The following is a 24,974-nucleotide window of genomic DNA, read 5'->3' on the forward strand; positions in this document are numbered from 1 at the left end:
TGCTCTCCGACCACATGGTCCTTGCGGGCGGGGAGCCTCACCTTTCCATTAGCCCAGGGCCTGGCACACAGTAACCATCTACTACCTGTGTTCCTTAAACGAGTACGAGAGGAAAACGCATGAGATGGGCAGTCCCAGGCCCACCTCTCGGAGGCCTCGCGTGATTACTCTCAGGGCTGTGGCCATGTTCCAGACGGCAGAGGGTGTCCCCGTATGGACCATGAAAGAGAGGGGCTGTGACCCTTACTCGTGGCTCCAGATGTTGCACCTTCTGACACCGTGAGACCAAAGGCTGGACAGCGGTGCTGTGTTTGCTCTGCCCCTCACTGGTGAGTGGGGGCCTGAGGTCAGGGCAAGGACCCCAGCAAGGGCGCACTGGCAGAGCCAGCCACGAAGGGCTGAACTGAAGAGCGTGCCCCCCCACGCTGGAGAGCTTCGGCAGTCCAGTCAAAAGCAAGGCAGGCACGCTGCTCCGAAAAGCTCACTCCACTCCCAGCCCCTCCAAAAGCAGCGGAAGCAGCTCTCTGAAACTGAGCAGGGCCCCGTGGGGCTCCTGGCCACAAGGCCCATGTCCCCCCATTTCTCTGATTATAGGAAACAACCTTCATTCAGCCTCCAGGACCTTCCCTGAGTCCCAAGGGGCAGGTTCACGCAGCTGTTAACCAGGGAAGGCAGAGGATGTGAGACCAGGGAGGAGCAAGCAGCCCAGGGCAGCCCTGGAGCAGAGCCCTGCTTCCCCACCACAGGGCACACAGTCACCTCAGGTAACTGTGAGCTAGCCTGAGGTACTGAGCCCCTCCAGGTGGGAGAAGGCAATGGAAGGCTGCCCACAAGCATGCAGACCCCAGACCAGCGGGACCCCACCACCAACCCGTCAGAAGAAATGACCATGAGCTGACCAGGCCCTCTTTGAGAAATTCCTATGATAAACTTCTCACTATCTTCCCTAAGCTGGGACACACGGTTTTGAGGAGACAAGCCTGCTGGGTCCCCCTGTGCCTGGCAAAGCAATAAAGTCACTCATTTCTACTTCACCCAAATTTCGGTCCCCGAGATTCGATCCAGCACCAGTGTACAGAGAAGCTGAGCTTTCGGTATCCTTTCCTTATGCTAGCCAACTGAGAAAAGGAAGACTCTTGAGAGTCCCTTGGACTGCAAGGAGATCTAGCCAGTCCATTCTAAAGGAAATCAGTCCTGAATATTCATTGGAAGGACTGATGCTGAAGCTGAAACTTCAATACTTTGGCCACCTGATGTGAAGAACTGACTCATTGGAAAAGACCTTGATGCTGAGAAAGATAAAAGGCAGGAGGAGAAGGGGATGACAGAGGATGAGATGGTTGGATGGCATCACTGACTCAATGGACATGAGTTTGAGCAAGCTCCAGGAGATGGTGATGGACAGGGAGGCCTGGCGTGCTGCGGTCCACGGGGTTGCAAAGAGTCAGACATGATTTAGCGACTGAATTGACTGACTGAGCCCTCAGAGTGTCACAGTAGTAACATCAAAGATCACTGATTACAGATCACCACAGAAAATACAATAATAATGAAAAAGCTTGAAATATTGCAAGAATTACCACAATGTGATAGACAGGAAATGCTGCCGGAAAATGGTACCAACAGACTTTGCTCAACGCAGGGTTGCCATGAACCTTTTAATCTGTCAAAAATGCAAATCTGAGAAGCTTAATAAAATTGTATTTTTTTGGTCAAGGGTTTTGTAGCATTAAAAATAGATGGCTTAACCAGCTATTACCATGGTCCAGTGGATAAGAATCACCTTTCAATGCAGGGGACGTGGGTTCGATCCCTGGTTGGGGAACTACGATCCCACATGCCGAGGGCAGCTAAGCCACAGCAGCACAACTACTGAGCCCGTGCACCACAGCTAGAGGGTCTGCTGTGCGATGAAAGACCCCGCGTGGCGCACCGGCGATCATGGGCCAGGACTAAGACCTGATGTGGCCCAGCAAAGAAAGAAGCATATTCTAAAAAGGATACAAAGGTATGAACCATGGTAATTAAAATAAAGAGAGATGGTTTTCTCACATGTCAGTAATTCAAGCCCACAGTAACTATTCTCCCCTCCTGACAGAGGAGTGCACTCGAGGGCCAGAGAGGTAAAAGGAGTAAGCCTCGGGGCCACGAAAGTAAAGCAGAGAGAAAGTCGCAGGCCCATAGGTGTCCTGGGGCTCCCCAGAGACAGTGACACCAATGATACAGCAGATGGTGTCCAGAGTGACAATCTGAGTGCTGCAGTGGGGGGTAGGGTGTGGGAAGTCTCAGGAAATCATCTCATCTTCCTTCTTGGAGATTCAGAAGCCAAAAATCAAGAAATGACTGACATGAGCGCTAATGTCCAAAAAACGCCACTGTTTCTGGTCCAGAGAATGGCCCCCAAATTCAACTGTAACACATGCGCTTCCTTATGCTTGACCACAACTGTGCCCTTCCACAAATCCAGATAAGCCGACAAAGATATACTTAGTGACATGCCACTGAGGGTTCCGTGAGCCCTTGCAGAACAGCACTCAGGACTCAGGTCCACGCTGCCTACCCATGGCTGAGGAGCTCAAAGGGTTTCAAAGTGGTGATTCAAAGGCCAAGCTCACAGGCCCCATTCCACTGTGGCCCACAGCTGGTTGTTGGCCAGGTGAGACTCCTGGCCTGGCCCAGTGTTGACACTTAGTGATGGGCAGAATCCAGCTATATGCCTGTAGTTAATTACTTTATTTATTTTTAAAAAATATTTATTTATTTGGCTGCACCAGGTCTCAGCTGTGGCACACAGGATCTAGTTCCCTGACAAGGGACTGAACCCAGGCCCCCTGTGTTTTAGCTACTGGACCACCAGGGAAGTTCCATTAATCATTGTTTGTTGAGTGAGGGGCAAATCCTTATAAATCTATCACCTGGCCTAAGAAAACTGACCAAAAGTCCACGCTTTACAAGCAAGGGTCAAAGGCATGACCATCACATAAAAGTTCAGTATCAGATTATTAGAGCCCCCAAAGTCCTACTGTTCTTGATCTAATGAACGTCCAAAGAACCCCAGACCCTCTCAGATAGCCGGCTGCTTTCCTGAGACAAGACATTACACTGAAGTCATGAGTTTCCCTGGTGGCTCAGCTGGTAGAGAGACCGCCTGCCAATGCAGGAGACACAAGAGATGCGGGTTCGATCCCTGGGTCAGGAAGATCCCCTGGAGAAGGAAATGGCAACCCACTCCAGTATTCTTGCCTGGGAAACCTCATGGACAGAGGAGCCTGGCGGGCTACAGTCCATAGGGTCGCAGAGTCAGATATGACTGAGTGCTCATGCATGCATACATACACACATAAACATGCACACGCGCGTGCACGCACACACGGCTTAGCTGGATCTAAACCCAAGTCCTACAGGTAACTCAAAGAACTTTGTGAGGATTCCCTTCCAAAAACACCACACCCACTCACGCTCTCATGGCCACACATGCATTCAAGCACAGCATACAAGCAGACCTTGGAACTGTATAGATGCAGAACCTCTCAAGTTTTAGAAGAATGAACTTCAAGTAGGAAAGTATTCACAAGCCAGCCCTGCAACTGCAAAGATGAATAAAAGGTCCATTCCCTGGAAGCTCTGGAAAAAAATCTGATCAAGTAAAAAATGGACTTACCTATTTCTTTACTCACAGTTTCGGTTAATTTGCGCACGAACCCAAAAGGATTGTAAATTTCATACCCGTGTTTAGATGGTTCTCAGAAAAAGAATGAGCCGTGAAGCACTATGTTCGACAAGCTTCATAAAAAACCAGAACGAGTCACTCAAGTTTTTCCCAAAGGTAAGGGTGTGGCCCAAAGGAAAGGTGCCTTATCTTCCCCTCTGCACTGTACCCTGCCAGGCCAGGAAGGTATCCAGACAGGCAGAGCTGCCGGCCTGTTCTGGATCTTGACCAAGGGGTCTACACGGTGTCTCTCTATAAGAGGGTCTGGCTTCCCCTGCCTGCCTCCTGTCTCTGTCATACTTAACTTCAACAAAAACAGAAGCAAAGAAAGGAAAGGAGGGAGGGAGGGGAGGAAGGAGAGGGGAGGGAGGGAGAGAGAAAGAAAAGAAACACGTCACACCCCAAAAGCAAATCCTATACACATTAAAATTCACTAAGGGAACCAGGAAGTGGTCAGTAAGCTAAAGTTGCCTTCCTGTCTCATAATCAGCCACCTTCTTATAAAACCCACTCATGTACAAACTCAGACTCCCAACAATGAGTCTCCATTTCAGAAAAAAGTTTGGGATTTGAAAACTCATGGAGGCTAACAGTTCCTCCGCTTACTACAACTGAGTACTACTGTACTAAAACTGGCTGGTGTACTGCCTCTAGGCTTTCTGGATCTATTTAAAAAAAAAAAAGATACACACCCACATATAGGATGACATCATCTATGTCACGGGCTTCCCTGGTGGCTCAGATGGTAAAGAATCTGCCTGCAATGAGGGAGACCTGAATTCGGTCCCCGGGTTGGGAAGATCCCCTGGCGAAGGGAATGGCAACCCATTCCAGTATTCTGGCCTGGAGAATCCCATGGACAGAGGAGCCTGGCGGGCTACAGTCCATGGAGTTGAAAAGAGTCAGACACGACTGAGCAACTAACACACACAATACGTGTCAGAAACACTGGGAATCAGTAGAAACAACCGTTCATTTGGGTAACACATTCATCGTTTTTTATTTTTATCATATGTTGCCACCATGAGAAGAATATTAAAACAAGACCACGCATAAGATCAACTGGTAAAAACAATCGCTATCTGAGTCAGAATTTTAGAGTGAGCAAGAGCCATAAAGACCATCTAATAAATCTGAGTCAAATCCTTCTGCTTTCAGACGAAGAACGGTGAAGGGCACTAACAGTAACTGTGCGCCCGCTAAGATTGGGGATGCACACAAAGCAGCAGCTCTCAGCTCGCACACCAGCCTAGCACAGTAGCTTTGATTATTCATTGCAGAGATGGAAAGAGGGAGGTGTGGGGGCTTTTAATAACATTCCCCAGGTCAGACAAAACCAGGATCCAAAACCAGCTCTGCCTGCCTCCACAGACCACGTTTTGAAAACGGCACGGGGCTGCTTTTCCTCTTTTTTTTTTTCAAGAGGGGGCAAGGAGAATGACCAAGCAGAATACACGAGTTCTGCTTCCTACTTGCTCATACACATTTCATGGTCCTAAGGAGAGGTCACTGCATTAAAACTTAGCTTAAATGTCTTCATCTCTCAAGTGGGGACGACCAGTTCTCTAAACTTTGTGGCTCTCTTTTAAGAACCTGAGAAATGGACACTAAACAGACTTTTCTTTCACTCCAGGGAGCTTATAACACTGTTAAAAGGAGGGAAGAAAAGCGGGGGGAGCCTTCTTTCTTCTGTGAGCCATTTCACTGCCAATGGGCTGTCTCTTTAATGGAGCAAAGCACCTGGCCCTCAAATCCAGGGTCCTTCGGGAAGAGACTGCTGGGACTAGCTGACCCCTTCCATACTCGAGCCCAGACTCTCCTACAGATGGATAAAGAAACGAAGCTCAAGGAGTCAGTTGGTTTCCATAAAACAGGTGGCTAACTTCCTTTCTAGGTCTAATGGATGATATCGACTAATCGGGCTTCCCTGGTGGCTCAGAGGTAAAGAATCCATCTGCCAATGTGGGTTCTATCCGTGAGTCCGGAAGATCCTCTGGAGAAGGAAATGGCAACCCACTCTGGTATTCTTGCCTGGGAAATCCCATGGACAGAGGAGCCTGGCGGGTTACAGTCCATGGGGCCGCAAAGAGACATGACTGAGTGACTAAACATCATCTACTAGCTGCTTATGTGGCCATCACCCGCCATTAACCCCTCCTTCCAGCAAGTCTGCAACCCAAAGGGAAAACCTTTAAAAAGGCAAAAGCATCTTACTGATTTAGCTAGCCAATTAATATCTGTCAACCAGTTTGACACTCCCTTAAGTATGTGGAACCCTCTGAAATCAGGTGGATGGTTTCACTTGACGCTGACCTGCCCTTGGCCTCTGTCAGGGTAGGTTCCGAGATGGGCATCTGCTTTGGCTGCTGCCCCAGCACAGGCCACGTGGAAAGTGGAGCAGGGCCCTGACTCTCGCAGAAGGTCTCACCTACTGGGCTGGACGCTGGACATGCCTCAGTCTGCTCGAACCTCCCGTCCCACCTTGTAGGATAAGCACATACTTTCCCAGCCTCTTTTAGGGAAGATTAGCCTATGTTCACACTGCTGGCAAATTCCACGGACAGAGGAGCCTGGCGGGCTATAGGCCATGGGGTCGCAAAGAGTTGGACACGAACCGAGCAGCAAAACAAGAGAAACACTGCTAGGAAGCAGTGGAGACAGGATACACCCCCAAGCCTGTTCTCATTCCAGAGCCTACCTTTAACTGCTCTCTGCGGGCATTAATGTTGCCCATTAACTAGAACCAGAAGGGGGAGGGGTGCTGGTGCTTCTGCCAGTGGCCCTGGCTTACTTACAGTTTCAATCTCTTGCCCACACATGGTCACGGCAGACATGGCACTATCGCATGGGCCACGTGCAGCGCTGTTCACAGACCACAGAGCTGAACGTAAGCATTTTGGGCCCTAAGGTGGGGCCTTGGCTGAACACCAGACGATGTTCAGAAGACTGGTTCTGCCTTAACTGAGGGAGCAGAGGACTATGGAGCTTCAGCCAGGAGAGTCACCCTAAGACTGAGGCCCTGAAGTCTGCTTCAGCTGGGGGACACTTTCGGGAGGGCCAAGTTCCAGCACGGTGCTTATTTGGGGGGAAAGCCCACCCATGCTAGGTTGAGAGCACCCAGCAAAGGGTCCCACCTGACGGTGCTGAAAATGGCACCCGGCCCCACATTGTGCCATGTGCAGACATGCAGCCTCTGTGACATCATCCAGGCAAAAGCTTGGCCTTTTTAGGGACTAAAAGCAAAAGTGCTTGGAGGGATCTGAAAGACGAATTAAGGAAGGAGAAGAGAAAACCAGTTATGACCATTGTGCCAGGCTTCAAGGATGGTCCCTGCTGATTCCACTCACCCCAAGTCCTGTAAGTCCCGCAAGAGCGGGGCCTCAGAGGAGTCTGGCCCGAGGAAGCAAGGCTTCACATGTCCACCGCCCCTGTCTGCCAGGAGACGAATTGCTGGAGGGCTTTGGAGACAGACTAAAGCGGAATAAGACTTGGTTTGGAGTCAAGCGGCCAGAATTCTGCGCTGCACCTTGCGGAACACTAACTCACAGTCTGGGGTAAGACCGTTGCCCTCCACAGGCTCGGTCTCCTCATCCATAAAGTAAGGGGGAAGACTAAGCTGACTGCTAAGGTCTGCTGCAGGGCTCAGATTCTGAGTTCTCTGTTCGCAGGGACAAATTCAACATCTCTGTTAATTTCTTGGATTTTTAAAAAAATTATCAAAAGTATCCTTTAACGTCCTATCCCTATTCTTTGTTAATATTCAGAAAGAAACCCACCAACAACCATTAGCAATTTTCCTGAGCATGTTCAATTTTTCCAATGAAATATGGCATGTAATTACCACTTCCTTTGTTCTTTCATTTAATGTTTTGTGGAGTGGGAAAAGCACTATTAAAATACATCAAACATTAGAAAGTGGTTAAATAAAAGTCTTAAAATACAAAGTTAAACATGACCACTTTTCAATGTTTAAATGTCTATAAATCCAAGATCTACTGGGACTTCTATAACCTGCTAAGAGAGGCCATTTTTGTGTAAAATGAGGTTTAGAGAGCTTGACTTGGTCAAAGTCACAAAGCAAGTTAGTGGCAAGGTCTGGATCACTGGAAGAGATGCCCAATAGTCTTTCCAGCATAGATCATTATCTTCCTAACCAACCAGTCTTTCGAGATGCTCTGCTACTCCTTCTTGACTTAGAAATGCACACTCTGTACAAAGCAAAGTCCAAACTTACTGCAAGGGAACTGCAGCCACAACTGTATTTGTCCCCCTAGGGACACTGTCCAAAGGTGAAAAAGCAAATCTACCCAAGGGCATTTCAACCACTGACCCTGAACAGGAGGTATTCACGTCTCAAATTGACCAGAAATTTTGAAGAGTTCAATCAACAAGTCTCGACATAGCTGAATGGTTACACTTTGGAGTGTGTGTATGAGTGCTCAGTCGTGTCCAACTCTTTGTGACCCCATGGACCACAGCCCGCTAGGCTCCTCTGTCCATGGGAGTCTCCAGGCAAGAAAACTGGAATGGGTAGCCATTCCCTTCTCCAGGGAATCTTCCTGACCCAGGGATCAAACTTGTGTCTCTTGCATTACAGGCAGAATCTTTACTACTGAGCCACCAGGGAAGCCCATTCAGTTTGGAGGAAAACTATGAAAAGAGGCAGCTTTCCTGCTATTTCCTCACTTTGCCTAGATGAATGACTAGATTAGGTGGGACATGCAAGGTGGCCTTCCTACCTTTACAGTTGAGAGTCAGTAATAACCTGGTCATTTGCCTCTGGAAATGACTTAAAAATGAAAAACAAAACAAACAAACAAAACAGGAAGAAACTCGAGGTGGAGTGGGATTAGCCTCCTTAGTTCCCCCAAGAGGTCAGTGGCCAGACTTTACACCTTCATTTCTACTTCAGCCTGTTACTTTCAATGGCTATCAGGGTGTGTCTGTGTGTGTGTGTCTATCAGGGTGTGTGTGTGTGTGTGTGTCTATCAGGAGGTGTGTGTGTGTCTATGTGCGTGCGTGTCTGTTTGTGTGTGTGTCTGTGTGTGTTAGTGGCTCAGTCACACCTTCATTTCTACTTCAGCCTCTGTTACTTTCAATGGCTATCAGGGTGTGTGTGTCTCTGTGTCTGTGTCTGTCTATGGGTGTGTGTGTGTGTGTGTGTGTGTGTGTGTTAGTGGCTCAGTCATGTCCCAGCAGGATGTGCGTGTGTTTAAATGTTTCTAGATAGGCTCATCAGGACACATGAGCGCCCCTTTCTCATACTACATGCTCTTGTGAGAGACATGGGAAGCACCCTGCCATTCTCTTAAAATGAAACACACAGGAAGACCCTTCCTCTACAGCAGAATAAGCTTTACCCGTGTATTCCCGTCAGTTTTCCTATCACTGGAATCACAAGGCATGGTTTCCACAATAGCCAGACAGACAGACCTGCTGGCCTGTGGCAGGTCATTCACACTGAGCGTTCTTTAAGACAAGGCACGGCAGGATAAGTGCAAAGTGTTTAAAGGAAACAGAGCTACAGAGAAAACAATAGCTCTTTTTCATTTTATTTTTTTGGTAAAGATTGGTTGGATGTGGACCATTTTCTAAAAGTCTTTATTGAATTTGTCACAGTACCACTTCTTTTCTTTAATGTTTTGGTTTTTTGGCCATAGGGCATGTGGGATCCTAGCTCCCCGACCAGGGATCGAACTCGCAACCCTTGCATTGGAAGGTGAAGTCTTAAGCACTGGACTGCCAGGGCAATCCCCAGCAACAGCTCACTTTTGCTTTTCTGGTGCTTTGCTAAGTGGAAGAACGCAAAGGAAAAGGCCCAAAACTTGGCTTCCTCTGCTTAAGAGCGGGAATAAAGTGTTCCCTTGCTGGGATCTTACACGCTCTCTTTAAGAGCTCTCTGCAATTTCAGCACCATGGACTCAGCACTGCCCCAAGCTCTCCCCTAAACCAACGTTTACTGCTGTAATTAGCAAGGGTAGGTGGGACAGATATCCTCTAGAGCCATAAAGTTACTGTTGCTGCCAGCAGCTCTTTACCTGTTGCCCTTGATGCCTGGCCGGCCCAATTAGCACCTCATTCTAGGCAGGCCTCTCATCTAATTGCCATGTGTCTCGAGTGAGCACTTTATTTTACTGTCTTGTTCATGTACTAGTTCAAGAGCCTGGGCTCCCCGGTTAGAATACAATCTTCAGCTTCTCTTAGGCAGGTGTGTGTTTGCGGTTTCCTTATCACTTTAGACCCACGGGAACACTAGGGACACACAGGCATGTAAACAGATACTTCCTGATTGTTTGAAGAGCTTCTTAGATATTTATTCAGGGAATAAGCACGTGGTTGGAATCTGAGTCTCCATGCCTATCTCAGCCATCTCTACCAGATCCACTGGCCTTCTCTGCTGTTGAGGGCTCTTGTCTACTTTGAGTTAAGCTCTACTTGGTCTGTATGTAACCTTTCCCCTTACCTAAAAGAGCTGGCTGAAACAGACACAGGGGCTTCCTACAAGCACCTCCCTCAACATTCCCCTAGAGAAAAGAACACACTCCTTGCTTTGGGAATTAAAACTAACTATAGCTTATATGGCATTACCACTCCCTAACAAATATGTGTTTAGCTGCTCAGTCATGTCTGACTCTCTTTCTGCTCCATGGACTGTAGCCCACCAGGCTCCTCTGTCCATAGGGTTTCCCAGGCAAGAAAACTGGAGTGGGTTGCCATTTCCTTCTCCAGGTGCTCTTCGTGATCCAGGGATTGAACCCACGTCTCCTGCATTGCAAGTGGATTCTTTACCACTGAACCACCTGGGAAACCTACAAGAAACATAAAGTGAAGTGTGAAAGTTGCACAGTCGTGTCCAACTCTTTGCGACCTCATGGACTATACAGTCCGTGGAATTCTCCAGGCCAGAATACAGGAGTGGGTAGCCTTTCCCTTCTCCAAGGGATCTCCCCAACCCAGGGATCGAACCCAGATCCCCTGCATTGCAGGCGGATTCTTTACCAGCTGAGCCACAAGGGAAGCCCAGAAGAAACACAGACCTCCTTCAAATACTCTGGTGAATGAAATGAAAGGGGACACCTGCATAAGGGGGTGGTTAGGAATGCAGGTATGGGAGCAAGGTTGTGTGCTCTCAAATCCTGACTCTACCGCTTCCCAGTTATGTGACCTGGGACCTTGGTAAAGACAATCTCTCTGTACCTCAGTTTCCCAATCTGTAAAATAGGATAGTAGCACCTGCCTCACAGGGCGATTGTTAATAGGGCTGAATCAGTTAGTCTTTTTGAAGTGCTTCAGAACAGAGCTGGGCAAATAGTAAGCACTATTATGCTTAAGTTATTATTAGATAAAAATAATAAGAATACAGAGATTTAGGACAGACAGACCTACAAATCAGTATGCACCCAAAAGAATCTGACAGTGATGGGAAAACAAGCTGGTTAATAGAATAATATGCCATCCTTGGTGTTTTGATTTTCTGGCAAACGTACAGTCTTTGAACTGCTTCAGTAAACCAAAAAGAACTCTGAATTTATGGAGTTTTGAAATATCTAATGTATGATCACAACAAATGTAATAAAAAATGTTCTGGCTGCATTAAAGTACAACAGTTAGTGAAGGTGTCATTGTTTTAGCAGAGAATTTAAAATGAACATTCGATTGTTTGTATCTCTTATATCGATTTAGGCTAACATGTCAGACATTGTTTGTAACGTTATTTAGCAAATACTGCCAATCCTTCTCCAGCAGAGAATCTTCAGTCATTTATCTGGGAAACACTTCAAATGTATGTTCTATAGCTTTAAAGACACACTGAAAGATTTTTACACAAAGATGATCCCATGGTATCCAAACTCAGAATTTTCTTTCCATGTCTTTTCTGATCTATTCGCTGCCACTCTTTAAACACTCGATCCTCTTAGATATCCTACCTATTAAAACTTCACATCCGGGGTCTCTTCTTTCTGAGTGATCTCAAGCACAAGACACCATTTCTAACATCAGACGTCCCCAGCTATCTCATCACCCAGGTGTTCATTAGAACCCAGGCGTTCAGTCACACAAAGGCCTCAGGGTGCATGTGTCCCAACAGGTGGGGCACCTGTACTTTCATGAAGGAGGAAACCCTTCTGGGTTTACCTCTCCGAGCTTCCTGGAGGGCACAATTCAACACTGCAAGACATCCTCCCTATAGCTACACCTGCAGAGAGTTACGGAGAGACGCCAGAAACAACTAAAGGCCCAGTCTACTAAGAAGAGATCATCTATGTGGGGGCTCAGCAGTTTAGTGCTTCAGAATGTGGGCAGGTACTTCCTCTCCATACCCTCTTCAGGGGGGTATACCACCTCCCCATCCCACCGTGTTCACTGGCGCCAGTGTTACAGCTCTTCACCACCACGTTTATGCTGGGTCTGGAGCCTTCCCTCTGCCTGGGAGCTTCTCTGGGCAGAAGCTGTGTTTCACTTGTCTCAGTGTCTCAAAGCTAGCACAAAGCCCATCAACAGTAGGGTCCCAAGAGTTATCTGTGAAACTGTATTGAGGCTACTATCTGAGAAACACCGACCATTCTTTGGAAGATCAAGCAGTCAAGGGTTAGTTTCACTTCTGACAACAGGGAGGTTCCTCAAAAGTGGGGCACTTGGAAAAGTCATCAGATCCTCTCCTTGCTACTATCTTTTGGGTTAACTTTCCTCCATTTATCTACGTGGCCCCTTTAAAATCTGTTTCTTGCCTTATCAACCCCGCCTTAATGGGCTCCTTCAGTGACCCCACGTTCACCTTGCAGGTATCCTTCCTGGATATTCAAGGCCCGTATTCCTACTTGGGCACGACCGGGGCCCGCATTTTTTTTTTTTTGTCCACGGTTCCCAGCGATCACCCAGTCAACCCAGGGCTTCCAGTCCCTGCTGGGAAGCGCTGGAGACGCCGGGGCACTGCGCCCCCGCAACCCCACCGCCAGCGCTGACCAAGACTCTCCCCTCTACTCTCTTTGGGACAAAGCTCCGGCAACCACCCGGGGAATGGGGATCCTGCAAGGTTCCGGGGGGTCAGCGTTCGGTCAGCCAGCCCCAGAGAGAGCGGGGGTGGGGGTTGGGGAATCCCTGGGGTGCAGTTGAAGACGTCTCGGGACTAGACGGGCATTCACTCCCGGCCCAGACCCTTACCACCGAGAACGACCTAAAGAGGGCTTGATCGCTTCTTTCCTCCCCACCATCCTATGGGCCAGAGAAATGCAAAACATGAGGGCAGGAAGGAGAGCCAAGAGACAGCCTCTCTCAGGCCAATCCCGACGTCCGCCACCGCTCACTTGGGGTCGGTCTCTTTCTTCACACACACACACACACACACACACACGCACACGACCGGCCACTTCAACTCCAGCTCTGAGCAAACTGCGCCGCACGCCTCTTCCACCGCTAGCCCTTCGAGTTCCGGCCCCGGCCCGCGCCTGTCGTCTCGCCCCAGTTTTCTCACCCGATCCCAGTTTCCTCACCCGACTGACCGTGAAGCCGGAGGCAGTTCCCCAGTCCCAGGCCCCCCGGAGGGGCTCCGGCTGCCGCTGCCGTCGTCGCTCCCCTTTCAGCCCCCGACCCGGGACCCGGCCCCGGGCTGCAGCGATGGCTCCCCGGCACGAGGCGCCGCGGCTCCCTGGACTCGGCCAGACACAGGGCGGCGCGCAGGAGAAGCCCATCGAGCTCCCGGCGGTGGCGGCGGCGGCGGCAGCTGCAGGAGCGGCCGCGGCGCAGGCTGATGACGCATGGGCGCGGGGTTGCTGGTGGGGGGGTCGAGCCTGGCTGGGGGCGACGCGGACGGATGACGTCAGGCGGCGGGGGAGGCTCGGCAGCATGGCGTCGGTGGCGCTGAGCGAGGCGGAGAAGGTGTACATTGTGCATGGCGTCCAGGTAGCGGCAGCGGGCAGTGCCGGCGCCGGCCTCCGGGTTCCCCTGGCCCTGCGGGTCGATGCCGGGCCTCGGCTCGCCCGGAAAGGCTGCGGCAGGCTGGGTTTACCTTTGATTAGATCGCTCTGCGGCCGGCATGTGCAGCTCTAAAGCCGCCAGTGCCGGCGTCTTTGGGACCAGGCGGCGAACATCCGTTTAGGACTGTATGGGTACTTGGATCTTTCCGGGTCTAAAGAGTTCCAAGCCCGTGTAGGACGCGGTGGGCAGTCCCTGATTCTGTTAAATCCCCTCAGCCTCTGAAGGCTGAGCTGTCTCACTTTTGTTAGGTACATACTCTGTCATAGTTTTTATCTCATTGAATTTTTGTTAAGTCCTGAAGGTGAGTGTTATGTCCGCTTTACATATAAGGAACTAAGTTCAGAGAGGTTAAGTCACTTGTCTGAGATCATAAGGTAAGTGTGTGGTGGTATTACCCGAAAACTGGGGTTTGACTCTTGGTCGTGAAAGTCGCTCAGTTGTGTCCGACTCTTTGCGATCCCATGGACTATACTATACAGTCCATGGAATTCTCCAGGCCAGAATACTGGAGTGGGCAGCTGTCGCTTCTCCAGGGTAGACTCTTGGATGTTGAACCAAAAAACACAACCAAGCCAGAGAATGGGAGGAGGAATTTATTAATTGCATCAAGTAAGGGGACTCTGGGAATCTTTTCAAAATCAATGTCTACCAATAGCAAAACTGGAAAACGAGCTAAGGGCACATGTATATTCATGAAGGGGCTTGAGCAGAGGAGTTAGCCTACAATTGGGGCAGAGGTCAGCAGAGTCCAAGCTTTAGTTGATTGGAGTCACAAAGGGGATGGCTTCCCTGGTGGCTCAGCTGATAAACGATCCACCTGCAATGCAGGAGACCTGGGTTCAATTCCTGGGTTGAGAAGATTCCCTGGAGAAGGGAAAGACTTCAGTATTCTGGCCTGGAGACCCATGGAGTCATAGAGAGTATAGACACGAATAAGCGACTTTCACTTCACTTCACTTCACTACGGGGAAGAAAAAGGCAACATCATCTTCAGGTTGTGACCACTTTGGGGTCTTATCCTGGGATTACCATCCTCCAGCTGAGTGGGCACCTGAGTTCTTGTAGAACAACTCAAAGGTTTGTATCAGACTGTTAGGTATATCCATTGAAGAAAAACTAGGGTTCTGTTTTATCTGAGAACTGTTGTTTCTTCATTGCTTTTCCATTTTTTTCCTGCATTCTGTAGTTCCCTCAAGATCAGTAGTTTCCGTGACATGTTCAAGGGCAAGCATTGTGGCCAGGCATAGATCACAAAAAGGCTGAGAACTAAAATGGCTTCCCTTGTGTCCAGAAAGCCATGCATGCCTGGTTCCCTTTTTCCGGAACCCCCACCCTCTCTTTTTACAGTAGAACTGGGATATAAATCCAGATCTGACTGTAAAGCTCAACTCAAGTCTTGTGCTATTTTCTCTTTGTAAAAATAGGCACCCAGAGATAAAAGCCAGGGAGAATCCCCACTGCTTCTATTTCTCTTTCTTTCCTCTGTCCTCTGAAAGCACGTTTGGCGAAACAAGAACAGGAAGGATAAGTTCTGAATCCCCACCATTTTTCTAGGCCTTCAATAGTATATGGACATGTATTGCTATTACGTTTTTAGGTAGTATTTTTCCCACATTGGTTCTAAGCTTCTTTAGAACCCTGGTTAGCATTTTTCTGTACAGCTTTTGTTTTACTTACTTGTATCTAACTGGTTTTGGTTTTTAAGTGTTTTATTTATGTGGCTATGCCAGGTCTCAGTTGAGGGATCTTCAGTCTTCGTTGCAGCATGTGTTGAGACCTGTGGGATTTCAGTTCCCTGACCAGGGATCCAGCCCAGGTCCCCTGCATTGGGAGCACAGAGTCTTAACCACTGGACCACAAGGGAAGTCCCAAACTGGTTCTTATATTCAGGAACCGGGGGGGGGGGGCGGGGGGCAGGTTTCAGAGTTTCCAGAATTAGCATTTAATCTTCTTTTCAGGTTTGCTTGACTGGCTAAATGTGTGCTTTCTTCCTCCCTGGAAAGACATTGTTAACTTCTGTCTTAGCCCAGTAATTCTGAAACCTTGAAGCGCCTTTTACTCACAAAATACAGCTTCCTGGGCTTTACCTGGACCTTCTGGATCAGAATCCTTGGGGCTGGGGCTGGAGCCTGGGAATGGGTATTTTCATAAATGTTGGGAGATTTTGATGCAGTCACTAGACATTGGACCTTGGACTAGCCACTGGCCTGGTCCAGCCTGCCTGGAGTCTGCTGCAGAAATCTTTGCCCCTCTGCCTGAGGAGGTTCCCTTTCAGGGCCGGCGAGTAGGCTGTTGTCTAACACTTGGAAATGAATTGTCCAAGGAGACACACGTGCTGACAAAGCAAGAGACTTTATTGGGAAGGGGCGCCCAGGGGGAGAGCAGCAGGGTAAGGGAACCCGGGAGAACTGCTCTGCGGTGCAGCTCGCAGCCTCGGGTTTCAAGGTGATGAAGTTAGTTTCTGGGTTGCCTCTGGTCCGTCGTCCTGGCGCAGCATGCTTCCCGGGGGCGCACACATCGCTCCGCCCAGGTGGGTTCCAGCGAGGAGGATTCTGGGAGGTTAGCAGTATATACGGACTGGCGTCCCCTCTCTCCTTTTGACTTTTCCCAAATTCTTCTAGTCAGCAGTAGCTTGTTAGTTCTGCATTCCTTACCAGGACGTCCTGTTGTAAGATAACATATCTCCTGCAAATGGTTATTATAGGAACCTTAATGGTCTGGCCAGGGAAGGCGGTTTCTGTCTCCGGTTCCCCTAACAAGGTCAGTGGCCTCCAGCTTCTGTTTGGATGAGGACTTGGAGTGGACTGAGCAGGGCTCCTCCCTTACTCCACCATTCACAGTAAGAGTGCAGTAAGCTGGCTCCCCCGTGTGAGATGAGAACACATCCGTCTGGGGGACAGAGCAGGACTGTGAGGAATGACGGGAAGACAGAACATGGACCACCTGGCGCGTGGGCAGCCCTGAGGAGAAGCTGGCTCCCAGTTGAGATTTTCCCGTCAGAAGTGTGGCTTCGTCCGGAACCATCCGTACTATATCCACAGCCTTCACAGTGACCCCATGAGGGTCTTGGCTGTGGCTGTTGAGATTTAAGCTCTTTTTATTTGGAGAGATTGAGTTGAGTCTCAAAGAGTTGGACACAGCTGAGTGACTGAACTGAGAGGTTGTTAAATTGTTGGGTGTAGAGCGTCCCTAGGCAGGTCCTGGACACTGTCTCTCCGGGGCCCCAGCAGGGATCACATGTCTGCATGACTCTGCCTGCCTTGATGTCTCTGGTGACACCCCTGCTTCTCTCTGCTGAAGCGTCTCCCTTCTCTGCAACCACTTGCTGTCAGGCTGCCCTCCACCTGGGTACGTGCCATCGGCCCATCTTTACTTCTGTGAGGCCTCTCCAGCCTCCCACCACGTCATGACCTGTCTGCTCCTCTTTAACTCTCTTGCCCTGCCAAGTATTTCCCAGATAAGAGATCAGATTCTAAGGAGAGAATCCGTTTCAGGCCCCAGAGAGCTGGCCACTCTCTGGCCTGCATGCCTTTGGGTCAGGCGCTTTGCAGCTCTGCAAGGCAAACAGCATCCCATCCTAAAGGAATGCAGGCCCACCTAGCAGGCTGGGAGAGTGGAACGAAGACAACATCTGGTTTGCCTGCTGGGTCTTGGGCCTGGGCCTGCAGAGCCGGGCTCCTTCTGAAGTGGGGTAGCTGCCTAGTAGGGGAGGCCATCTGGTCTCGGCTCTCCTCCAGTGAGCTCTGTGCTCTGTGGTTCAGTCGCTCAGTCACATCCGACTCTCTGACCCCATGGACTGCAGCACGCCAGGCGTCCCTGTCCTTCACCAACTCCCAGAGTCTGCCCAAGTTCATGTTCATCGAGTCGGTGATGCCATCCAACCATCTCATCCTCCGTCGGCCCCTTCTCCTGCCCTCAGTCTTTCCCAGCATCAGGGGCTTTTCCAATGAGTTGGCTCTTCACATCAGGTGGCCAAAGTACTGGAGCTTTAGCATCAGTCCTTCCAATGAATATTCAGGGTTGATTTCCTTAAGGATTAATTGGTTTGATCTCCTTTCACTCCAAGGGACCCTCCAAGAGTCTCCTCCAGCACAAATGGAAAGCGTCAGTTCTTCGGCGCTCAGCCTTCTTTATGGTTCAGCTCTCACATCCATACACGACTACTGGAAAAACCTTAGCTTTGACTAGACAGACGTTTGCCAGCAAAGTGGTATCTCTGCAAGGTAGTGAGGGGTTAACATCACTTCAGAGGACCACTTCGTGTGTTGGATTACAAGAGCCGACTGCCAGCTGCTATTAGGGAGTAGGACTGGTTTACCTGGGTGTGAGGAATAGCAACTCTGGGCTGGGTCATCTGTCCTGTGTCAAACAGGAGTTAAACCTGGTGCTTCGGTGTCCACATTTGTAACCTCTCTCTGGGTTGCCTTTAAAGAGTCAGTGAGTCAATACATGTAGCCAGAAGCAGAAGGAAATCCTGAGCAGGGACTCTTGTGAGCTTCCCTGTGCAGGAGATTCTCCTCTAACTGTGCAGGTTCAGGCTTATTCCCTCTTCTACACAAAGAGATAGACTCAGAGATGTTGAGGAACTAAGCTGCTCAAGGTTCCAAAACTGGTGTGCGACAGCGGAGTTTTAAATACAGGTTGAAGGTGATTCCATGTCACACCCAACCAGCACGGTTGTTGCAGTCACAAAGTGAACATCTTGAGTCACCAGGACCCATCCTAGCATTCAAAAGGCCTTTACTTGGAAAGGTGCTCAGTCCCCTGTCCCCTGAGGACAAGGCTCCACTCCCTGCGTGATCAGTCACCTGTAGACACCTCTATTGATTTTTTTTTTCTATTGATTTTTTAAATAGAGCTTTCACTTCAAGGCAGCCAGTGTTTAAGTTTTCACACATGGATTGGTTCCTTCGTTTGAGTACTGCAGGTGGATAAAAAATTGTGGTGGGGTGTCAAGCTCTGAGCCAGGCCATATCACCAGGTTTGGGCAATTCCTAGAGCCTTTTATGAGAAAAAGTGGATTTTGAAAAAATCCTGTGTGCAGTGATTGATGGATTTTGTTGCTTTTCTCCTTTTGTGCGCTTTTTTTGATGGAAAACAGCAACAAAAACATGCATCCCTGGAAAGGGAAATTTGTAGCTTGTTGTTTATCTCTCACTTGTCACCCAAGCCTTCCCAGCTGAGGGAAGAGGGTTCAGAGAGTTGTTTAAGGGCTGGAAAGGGAAGCCCTGGTGGCCCAGTTTTCTGACATCCCTTCTCATTTCTTAGGGTTCTGATTAGATCTTTCCAGAGTGGGCGGTGATTTAAAGCATAGTTGGAAGCCCTGTAGCCTTGTGGCCCCCCTGCTTTCATGGTCATTAGCATCCTCACTAGGGCCAAGCAGTCTACCAGCCAGCTCATCCTTGCAGGAGGCCTGTGCTGCTTCACCTGCTCAAAGAGGAGACCCTTAGAACACAGGAGACTGCGGAAGCGGGGTTAGGAGCTCTGGCTTGGAATTCAAGCGCTATTGACTGGCTCTGACCTTGGGCCATTTAGCATCTCTCAACCTGATCCTCATTTGTAGAATGGAATGAAAAATCTTATGTTCCAGGGTTATTGTGAGGATTCAATATATTAACATGTATGGGTTTCTTAACCCATATCTGATAGACAGTAGTTTTTTTCTTGTTATTTAGTCTCTCAGTTGTGTCTGATTCTTTTCTACCCCATGAACTGTAGCCTGCCAGGCTCCTCTGTCCATGGATTTCCCAGGCAAGAATACTGGAGTGGACTGCCATTTCTTACTCCAGGGGATCTTCCCAATCCAGGGATCGAACTTGCGTCTCCTGCATATCTCCTGCATTGCCGGCAGATTTTTTACCACTGAGCCACCGGAGAAGCCTGGTAGATAGTAAATGCACATTAAACAGTAGCTGCTATTTTAGTTCTTGCAAATAGTGGTTGTTCTTTTAATGTATACATCCATAGAATTAGAGAAGCACCTTTGAGGTCAAGCAGCGAGTCAGTGGCAGGACCAGGCCTGGAGTCCATGACTAAGGCTCCTAGTGATGCTCACACTTGTGCCGTACGTATAACCTATCAGAGACTCAGTGTAAATGTTTCTGAGCCAGGTTTTCACTTTCCATCAGGGTATACCTTGGGGATGGGCTTCCAAGGTGGCCCTAGTAGTAAAGAACCTGCCTGCAATGCAGGAGACGTAAGAGATAAGAGATGCTGGTTCGACCCCTGGGTCGGGAAGAGCCCCTGGGGGAGGGCATGGCAACCCACTCCAGTATCCTTGCCTGGAGAATCCCATGGACAGAGGAGCCTCGTGGGCTGTGGTCCATAGGGTCGCAAAGGGTCGGACACAACTGAAGAGACTTAGCATGCATGCATGCCTTAGGGATGGAGCAAGCAGAGATGGGCCTAGGAAACCCACGCGGATGGGGGTGGCGGGGGTAGGTGGGGCTGTAAAGAGGCACAGTTACAGAGTTTTGGATCCTCCAGTGAAGAGATCTCTGAAGAGATCTCTCTACAGAGTTCAGGAGACTCACTCTCCTAGACGTGAAATTTTGTTGCTTTTTAAGAACCCGTCTCCCCAGACTCCAGGTAGGGATTGCCTCCAAGGAGAGGACGGCTGGGAGTGGCAGGGCTGCAAAGGGACTTCAGCCTGATTTAGGATTGTTTATTTTCTCTCCTCTAATAGGAGTTGAAAGAGCAGAAACAAAAACGACAGATGGTGGTAGTTGGTACTGTGTGGCGAGAGCAGGCAGTGTTTTCCTTTTCTGTATTTTAATTTCTCAAAATAAAAAAAGTCAGATATGCAGTTAGCCAAGCAGTTTAAAGATAAGTTTCTGATAGTTCCATACTTGAGAACAGTGGTTTGCTTTTTTGTTTTGGATTTTTTTTTGCTTGTTTTTCTTTTTTTTGTGCTTGTTTTTCACATTTTGAGGAGCATTAACCTCTTTGGGAATCTAATGAGGTGATGATTCTTTTTCTGAAAGAAAGAGCTTTCGGAAAAAAGTTGACAAGGAATGAGGACAGTCTGTATGAGCTGATGTGTAGTGGTTTCCTGCACAGGCATTGGTGTTTAAAAAGAAGCAAAGTGTGAATGAGTATCTGTAGTATGCTATCTTTTGTGTCAGAAAGAAAAGGATATTAAAAATACTCATGTAAAGGTTCATTTGTGCAAAGGAAATGCTGGAACGATGGACTGGGAACTAAAGAGTTTGGTTCCCTGCCTGGAGTGGGTGGGAGGAAGGAGGAGAAGGGGAGCATGAAAGTAGGGGTGAGGGGAGAGGGACATCTGTCTGAGCACACCTCTCCTGACAGCCGTGACCCCTCGAGCCCCAGTGAGAAGCCACCTGGCCCAAAGGTAGGTAGGAATTAAAAGCAGCCAGCATGTGGCGGACTCCAAACGGAACATCAGCAGTTATAATTGAACCTGGAAGGGGTGCAGATGAGTAACAGGGGCGCGGGGAGGGCAACTGGAAACGGTGTTTTGAGTGGGTTATGTAAGGCTGAAGGCAGGAGGAGAGGGGACGACAGAGGATGAGGTGGTTGGATGGCATCACCGACTCAATGGGCATGAGTTTGAGCAAGCTCCAGGAGATGGTGAAGGACAGGGGAGCCTGGCAGGCTGCAGTCCCTGGGGTCACAGAGAGTCGGACATGACTGAGCGACTGAACAGCAACATGTAAGGCTAAAGACAAAGAAATCTACACAAAGACTGCATTAGTAAATTTGTTTCTCAGAGGGGAGTGGCAGTAACAATTCTGAAACAGTGTATTCAGAGACTTAACAAATATAGAAATACACTGTGGGTAATTACTTTGCCAACAAAGGTCCCTCTAGTCAAGGCTATGGTTTTTCCTGTGGTCATGTATGGATGTGAGAATTGGACTGTGAAGAAAGCTGATCGCCAAAGAATTGATGCTTTTGAACTGTGGTGTTGGAGAAGACTCTTGAGAGTCCCTTGGACTGCAAGGAGATCCAACCAGTCCATTCTAAAGGAGATCAATCCTGGGTATTCATTGGAAGGACTGATGCTAAAGCTGAAACTCCAATACTTTGGCCACCTCATGCGACGAGTTGACTCACTGGAAAAGACTCTGATGCTGGGAAAGGTTGGGGGCGGGAGGAGAAGGGGACGACAGAGAATGAGATGGCTGGATGGCATCACCAACTCTGTGGACATGAGTTTGCGTGAACTCCGGGAGTTGGTGATGGACAGGGAGGCCTCGCATGCTGTGATTCATGGGGTCGCGGAGAGTCGGACACGACTGAGCGACTGAACTGAACTGAATGAGAGCCAGGTTCCTCCCTGAGAGAAGTTGCAGATGAGACAAGGAGGAAAGAGCCAGCTCTCAGTATGAACGCACGGCTCTTTAATCCACATAAACAAGGTGCGTGTATACGTGGGTTAGTGCACACGTTTTTTTCTGGCTCTGTTCTACTGAGAAGATCTAGAAGCAATGACACTCTAGTAGCAATGAATCTACTTAGCACCCAGATCTTGGTTTTTAAGTACCATTCTCCCATAAAAGGAACCAGGGCTCCTTAGAAATGGGCTGATCCCGGGGTTGGGGCAGGGAAAATCCCAGAGGCTGGAACTCCTCATGTTATCAGAAGTAAGGAAGTGCTCCAAAGAGATCTGAGGCATGTTGAAAGAATGCAGGGACCAACCCATGGGAGCTCCCAGTGATGAAATCTGGAACTCGCTGAGCAACAAGATAAATGCTAGGAGTAAACTATAGCATAAAATGGTTATCTCTGAGTTATACAGACAGAAGTAAATAATTGAGGAAGTAAATAACTGGGGGTGAAGCCAGGCAGTACAGAGACCACCCTGAAACCCGTCCTCTGCAGCAGGGGTCGGCAGACTTTTCTGGTGAAAGGCGAGGTGTACTGATGTGGGGGCTGCAGGTCACGTGGTCTCTGTCCCAGCCCCCCAGCTCTGCCGTTGTGTGCGAGCAGCCACAGAATACCTGCGTGAACAGGCACGGCTGGGTTCCCATGGAACAGCTTACAGAACAAGCAGCCTGGGGCCCTGACTCTGCTGACGCTGTTCCAGAGAATGCCTGTGTTAGAAGATGCCAGCTGTTTCCAGCCGTTTACAGAGTAGGTCTTGGGTTTGGGGGGTAGGAAGGCTACAAGCTGAGACAGGTGAACTTGTAACTGACGATCCGTGTTTCTGGTGGCTTCAGAATTGCAGATTTGGAAAGAAACAGCTCTTATTTATTATGTCTCTTGTTCGGATTTCATGTGTGCCTGTTCCGGATGGTGGTATATAGTTTGGACTTTGCACTTCAGACCTATATGGGAAGCCAAGCTTTGCTCTCCCTAGCCATGGGACCTTGAACACTAGTCGCTTAACTTCTCTGAGTCTCCGTTTCCTCATATGTAAGACTGTAATCTTATCAGCTCTCAGGACAGGATTTCCGGACGAATCCCTAAAAGGAGCTGTTGTACCGCATATTTCTCTAGGGGGGAAAGGAGTGAGAGTCAGTTGAGGAGCCTCTTGGAGGTTTAGGCCCACAGCCTTAGGATGTTGGTTGTCGCACCCAGGAAGACCTCCGTGTGGACGGCCGTGGCTGTGAAGACTACCGATGTGTCCAAGTGGAAACCGACGTGGTATCCAACACCAGCGGGTCTGCCAGGGTCAGGCTGGTGAGTGCTGGGCCCACGGTTTGCACTGATCGTTGAGGAATTGGTCGGCTCTCGGGAGCCAGCCCCTCTGGACTTTCAGGGTGCATTTTGTTCCAGGGGAAACATAAGACCCACAGCCAATTCTGGGAGGGGGGTCTGTGTAGATCTGAAGGACCCCTCTCCTTCTCAAAGGACCCCTTTTCAAGTCCCAGCACTGATCCTAAGAGAGTCCCCTGGAGGTGTGTGTCTGGGAGACGAGGGCGTGGTTAGGTGGCAGGCTGTCCGCCCCGAGTGAGGACCCTCTTTTTTGTGTCCACAGGGTCACACCGACATCTTGGTGGGCGTTAAAGCAGAAATGGGGACGCCGAAGCTGGAGAAACCAAATGAAGGTTACTTGGAGTTCTTTGTTGACTGGTCAGTACTCTGCACATGGTTTGAAAGAAAAGCGATTTAAAAGATAGAAGGTTCAGAGAATGAACCTCTGGTTTCCTGCTGAGCCCACTTTTATTTTGTATTTAATCATCCTTTATCCGGCCAGCAGGTATGTGCTGAGTTCTCTGGTGTGCCAGGTCCCGGGAAATGCAGGAGGAGGCCTGGGCTTAGGGCCTGCCTTTGTCCTGACCTCCAAGCCAGGCCTCATTTTCCCCATCTGAGAAAGGAGGGCGCCTGCCAGGCCATCCAGCACCCGGTAGTTACAAGAGTCATAGGAAATTATGGGTGTCACTGAGCTTTGAAAAATAATCATTTATACCTGACAAGAGTCATTTGCTCTCTAAGGCCCCGTCGGTCTTCCGGCTCTAGCTTTGCAGAAAACTTTCCGTGACTCGCTTGGCAGAGCGAGGACGAGGACCAGCCGAGCATCTCGCAGGCTGAGGGGGTGGCAGCCGGGCAAGCCGCGTGGGCGCAGGGAAGAGCACAGACTCTGCGCCCTCGCCAGCCAGCCGGCCGGCCTTGTCACCGCCTCCCTTCTCTGGCCAGCTGTGTGACCTTGGGCTGGTCACCCAGCCCCTCTGTGCCTACATCTCGTTAGCTAAAGAATGGAGATGATGATACTGGGGTGGTGGTGAGGAAGTTAAGTAATGAAGATAGAGCGAGCACCCAGTCGTTACACGGTCCGTGGGCTTTCCAAAGTGTTCTTTCCCTCCACCTCCCCTTCGAAGGCTTGGGGCTTTTCACCGGGTTGCCGGCCCACTCTCATCTTCTGTCTGTAACTTCCTCTTCCAGCTAGCAGGGGTGACAGCGAACCTTCTTGAAATGGATGAGGCTCGCTATTGGTTCACGCTAAGTGCAGATATGTAATACTGATACTGTACTGGTAGAGGGGCAGGTCCACCCCCCGAGTCGGAGATTTCCTGAACGGACTCGGAGGACTCAGCATAGAGCGTGTAGTTGCATTCAGAGCTGTGCTTGTTACAGAAACACAGCAACCCGTGTGTGATGATTTTGCCTAAGGAAACCCATTAGAGACTCAACACCCAAGATTCTGACTGGTGACGCAGGCACTGTCTGCTTTACACACACTGAATTTGCAGACTCCCAGAAGGAAAACAGGTGTCTGGCATACCCCATACGTTATCTGCAGTTTACCGCTGACTGGGTCCTGTCTGAAGAGCCGAGTGCCCAGATGTGAGCCGAAGGCCAGCCTCGCAAGCAGGCCCGTCTA

At 49.5% G+C, this 24,974-nt stretch overlaps 2 protein-coding genes across 9 annotated transcripts in view; one reads left to right on the plus strand and one right to left on the minus strand.

Annotated features, from left to right (window-relative positions):
• Window positions 1-13,456, minus strand: part of ZDHHC3 (zDHHC palmitoyltransferase 3) — a 57,574-nt gene extending 44,118 nt beyond the window's left edge. For 3 of the 4 annotated variants that reach the window (XM_055413604.2, XM_088831839.1, XM_088831838.1), the window contains exon 1: window positions 13,201-13,456. The gene's annotated coding sequence lies outside the window, so the exon portion shown is untranslated. The remainder of the gene's footprint in view (window positions 1-13,200) is intronic. The other variant, XM_055413603.2, reaches the window with a different exon arrangement.
• A 47-nt stretch (window positions 13,457-13,503) lies between these two features.
• Window positions 13,504-24,974, plus strand: part of EXOSC7 (exosome component 7) — a 34,160-nt gene continuing 22,689 nt past the window's right edge. For 3 of the 5 annotated variants that reach the window (XR_016036240.1, XM_088831865.1, XM_088831864.1), the window contains exons 1-4: window positions 13,538-13,609; window positions 22,610-22,783; window positions 23,231-23,332; window positions 23,631-23,725. Coding sequence is in view for 4 of the 5 variants with exons in the window: in XM_088831865.1 (XP_088687991.1) it covers window positions 13,553-13,609; window positions 22,610-22,783; window positions 23,231-23,332; window positions 23,631-23,725 (428 nt within the window). In the remaining variant the exon portion in view is untranslated. Of the gene's footprint in view, window positions 13,610-22,609; window positions 22,784-23,230; window positions 23,333-23,630; window positions 23,726-24,974 lie in introns of all 5 variants that reach the window. The other 2 variants (XM_088831866.1, XM_055413607.2) reach the window with 2 other exon arrangements.

The sequence above is a fragment of the Moschus berezovskii genome, chromosome 24 (genome assembly GCF_049115385.1).
Source record: "Moschus berezovskii isolate FMDL1 chromosome 24, NW_MosBer_1.0, whole genome shotgun sequence".
NCBI lineage: Eukaryota > Metazoa > Chordata > Mammalia > Artiodactyla > Moschidae > Moschus > Moschus berezovskii.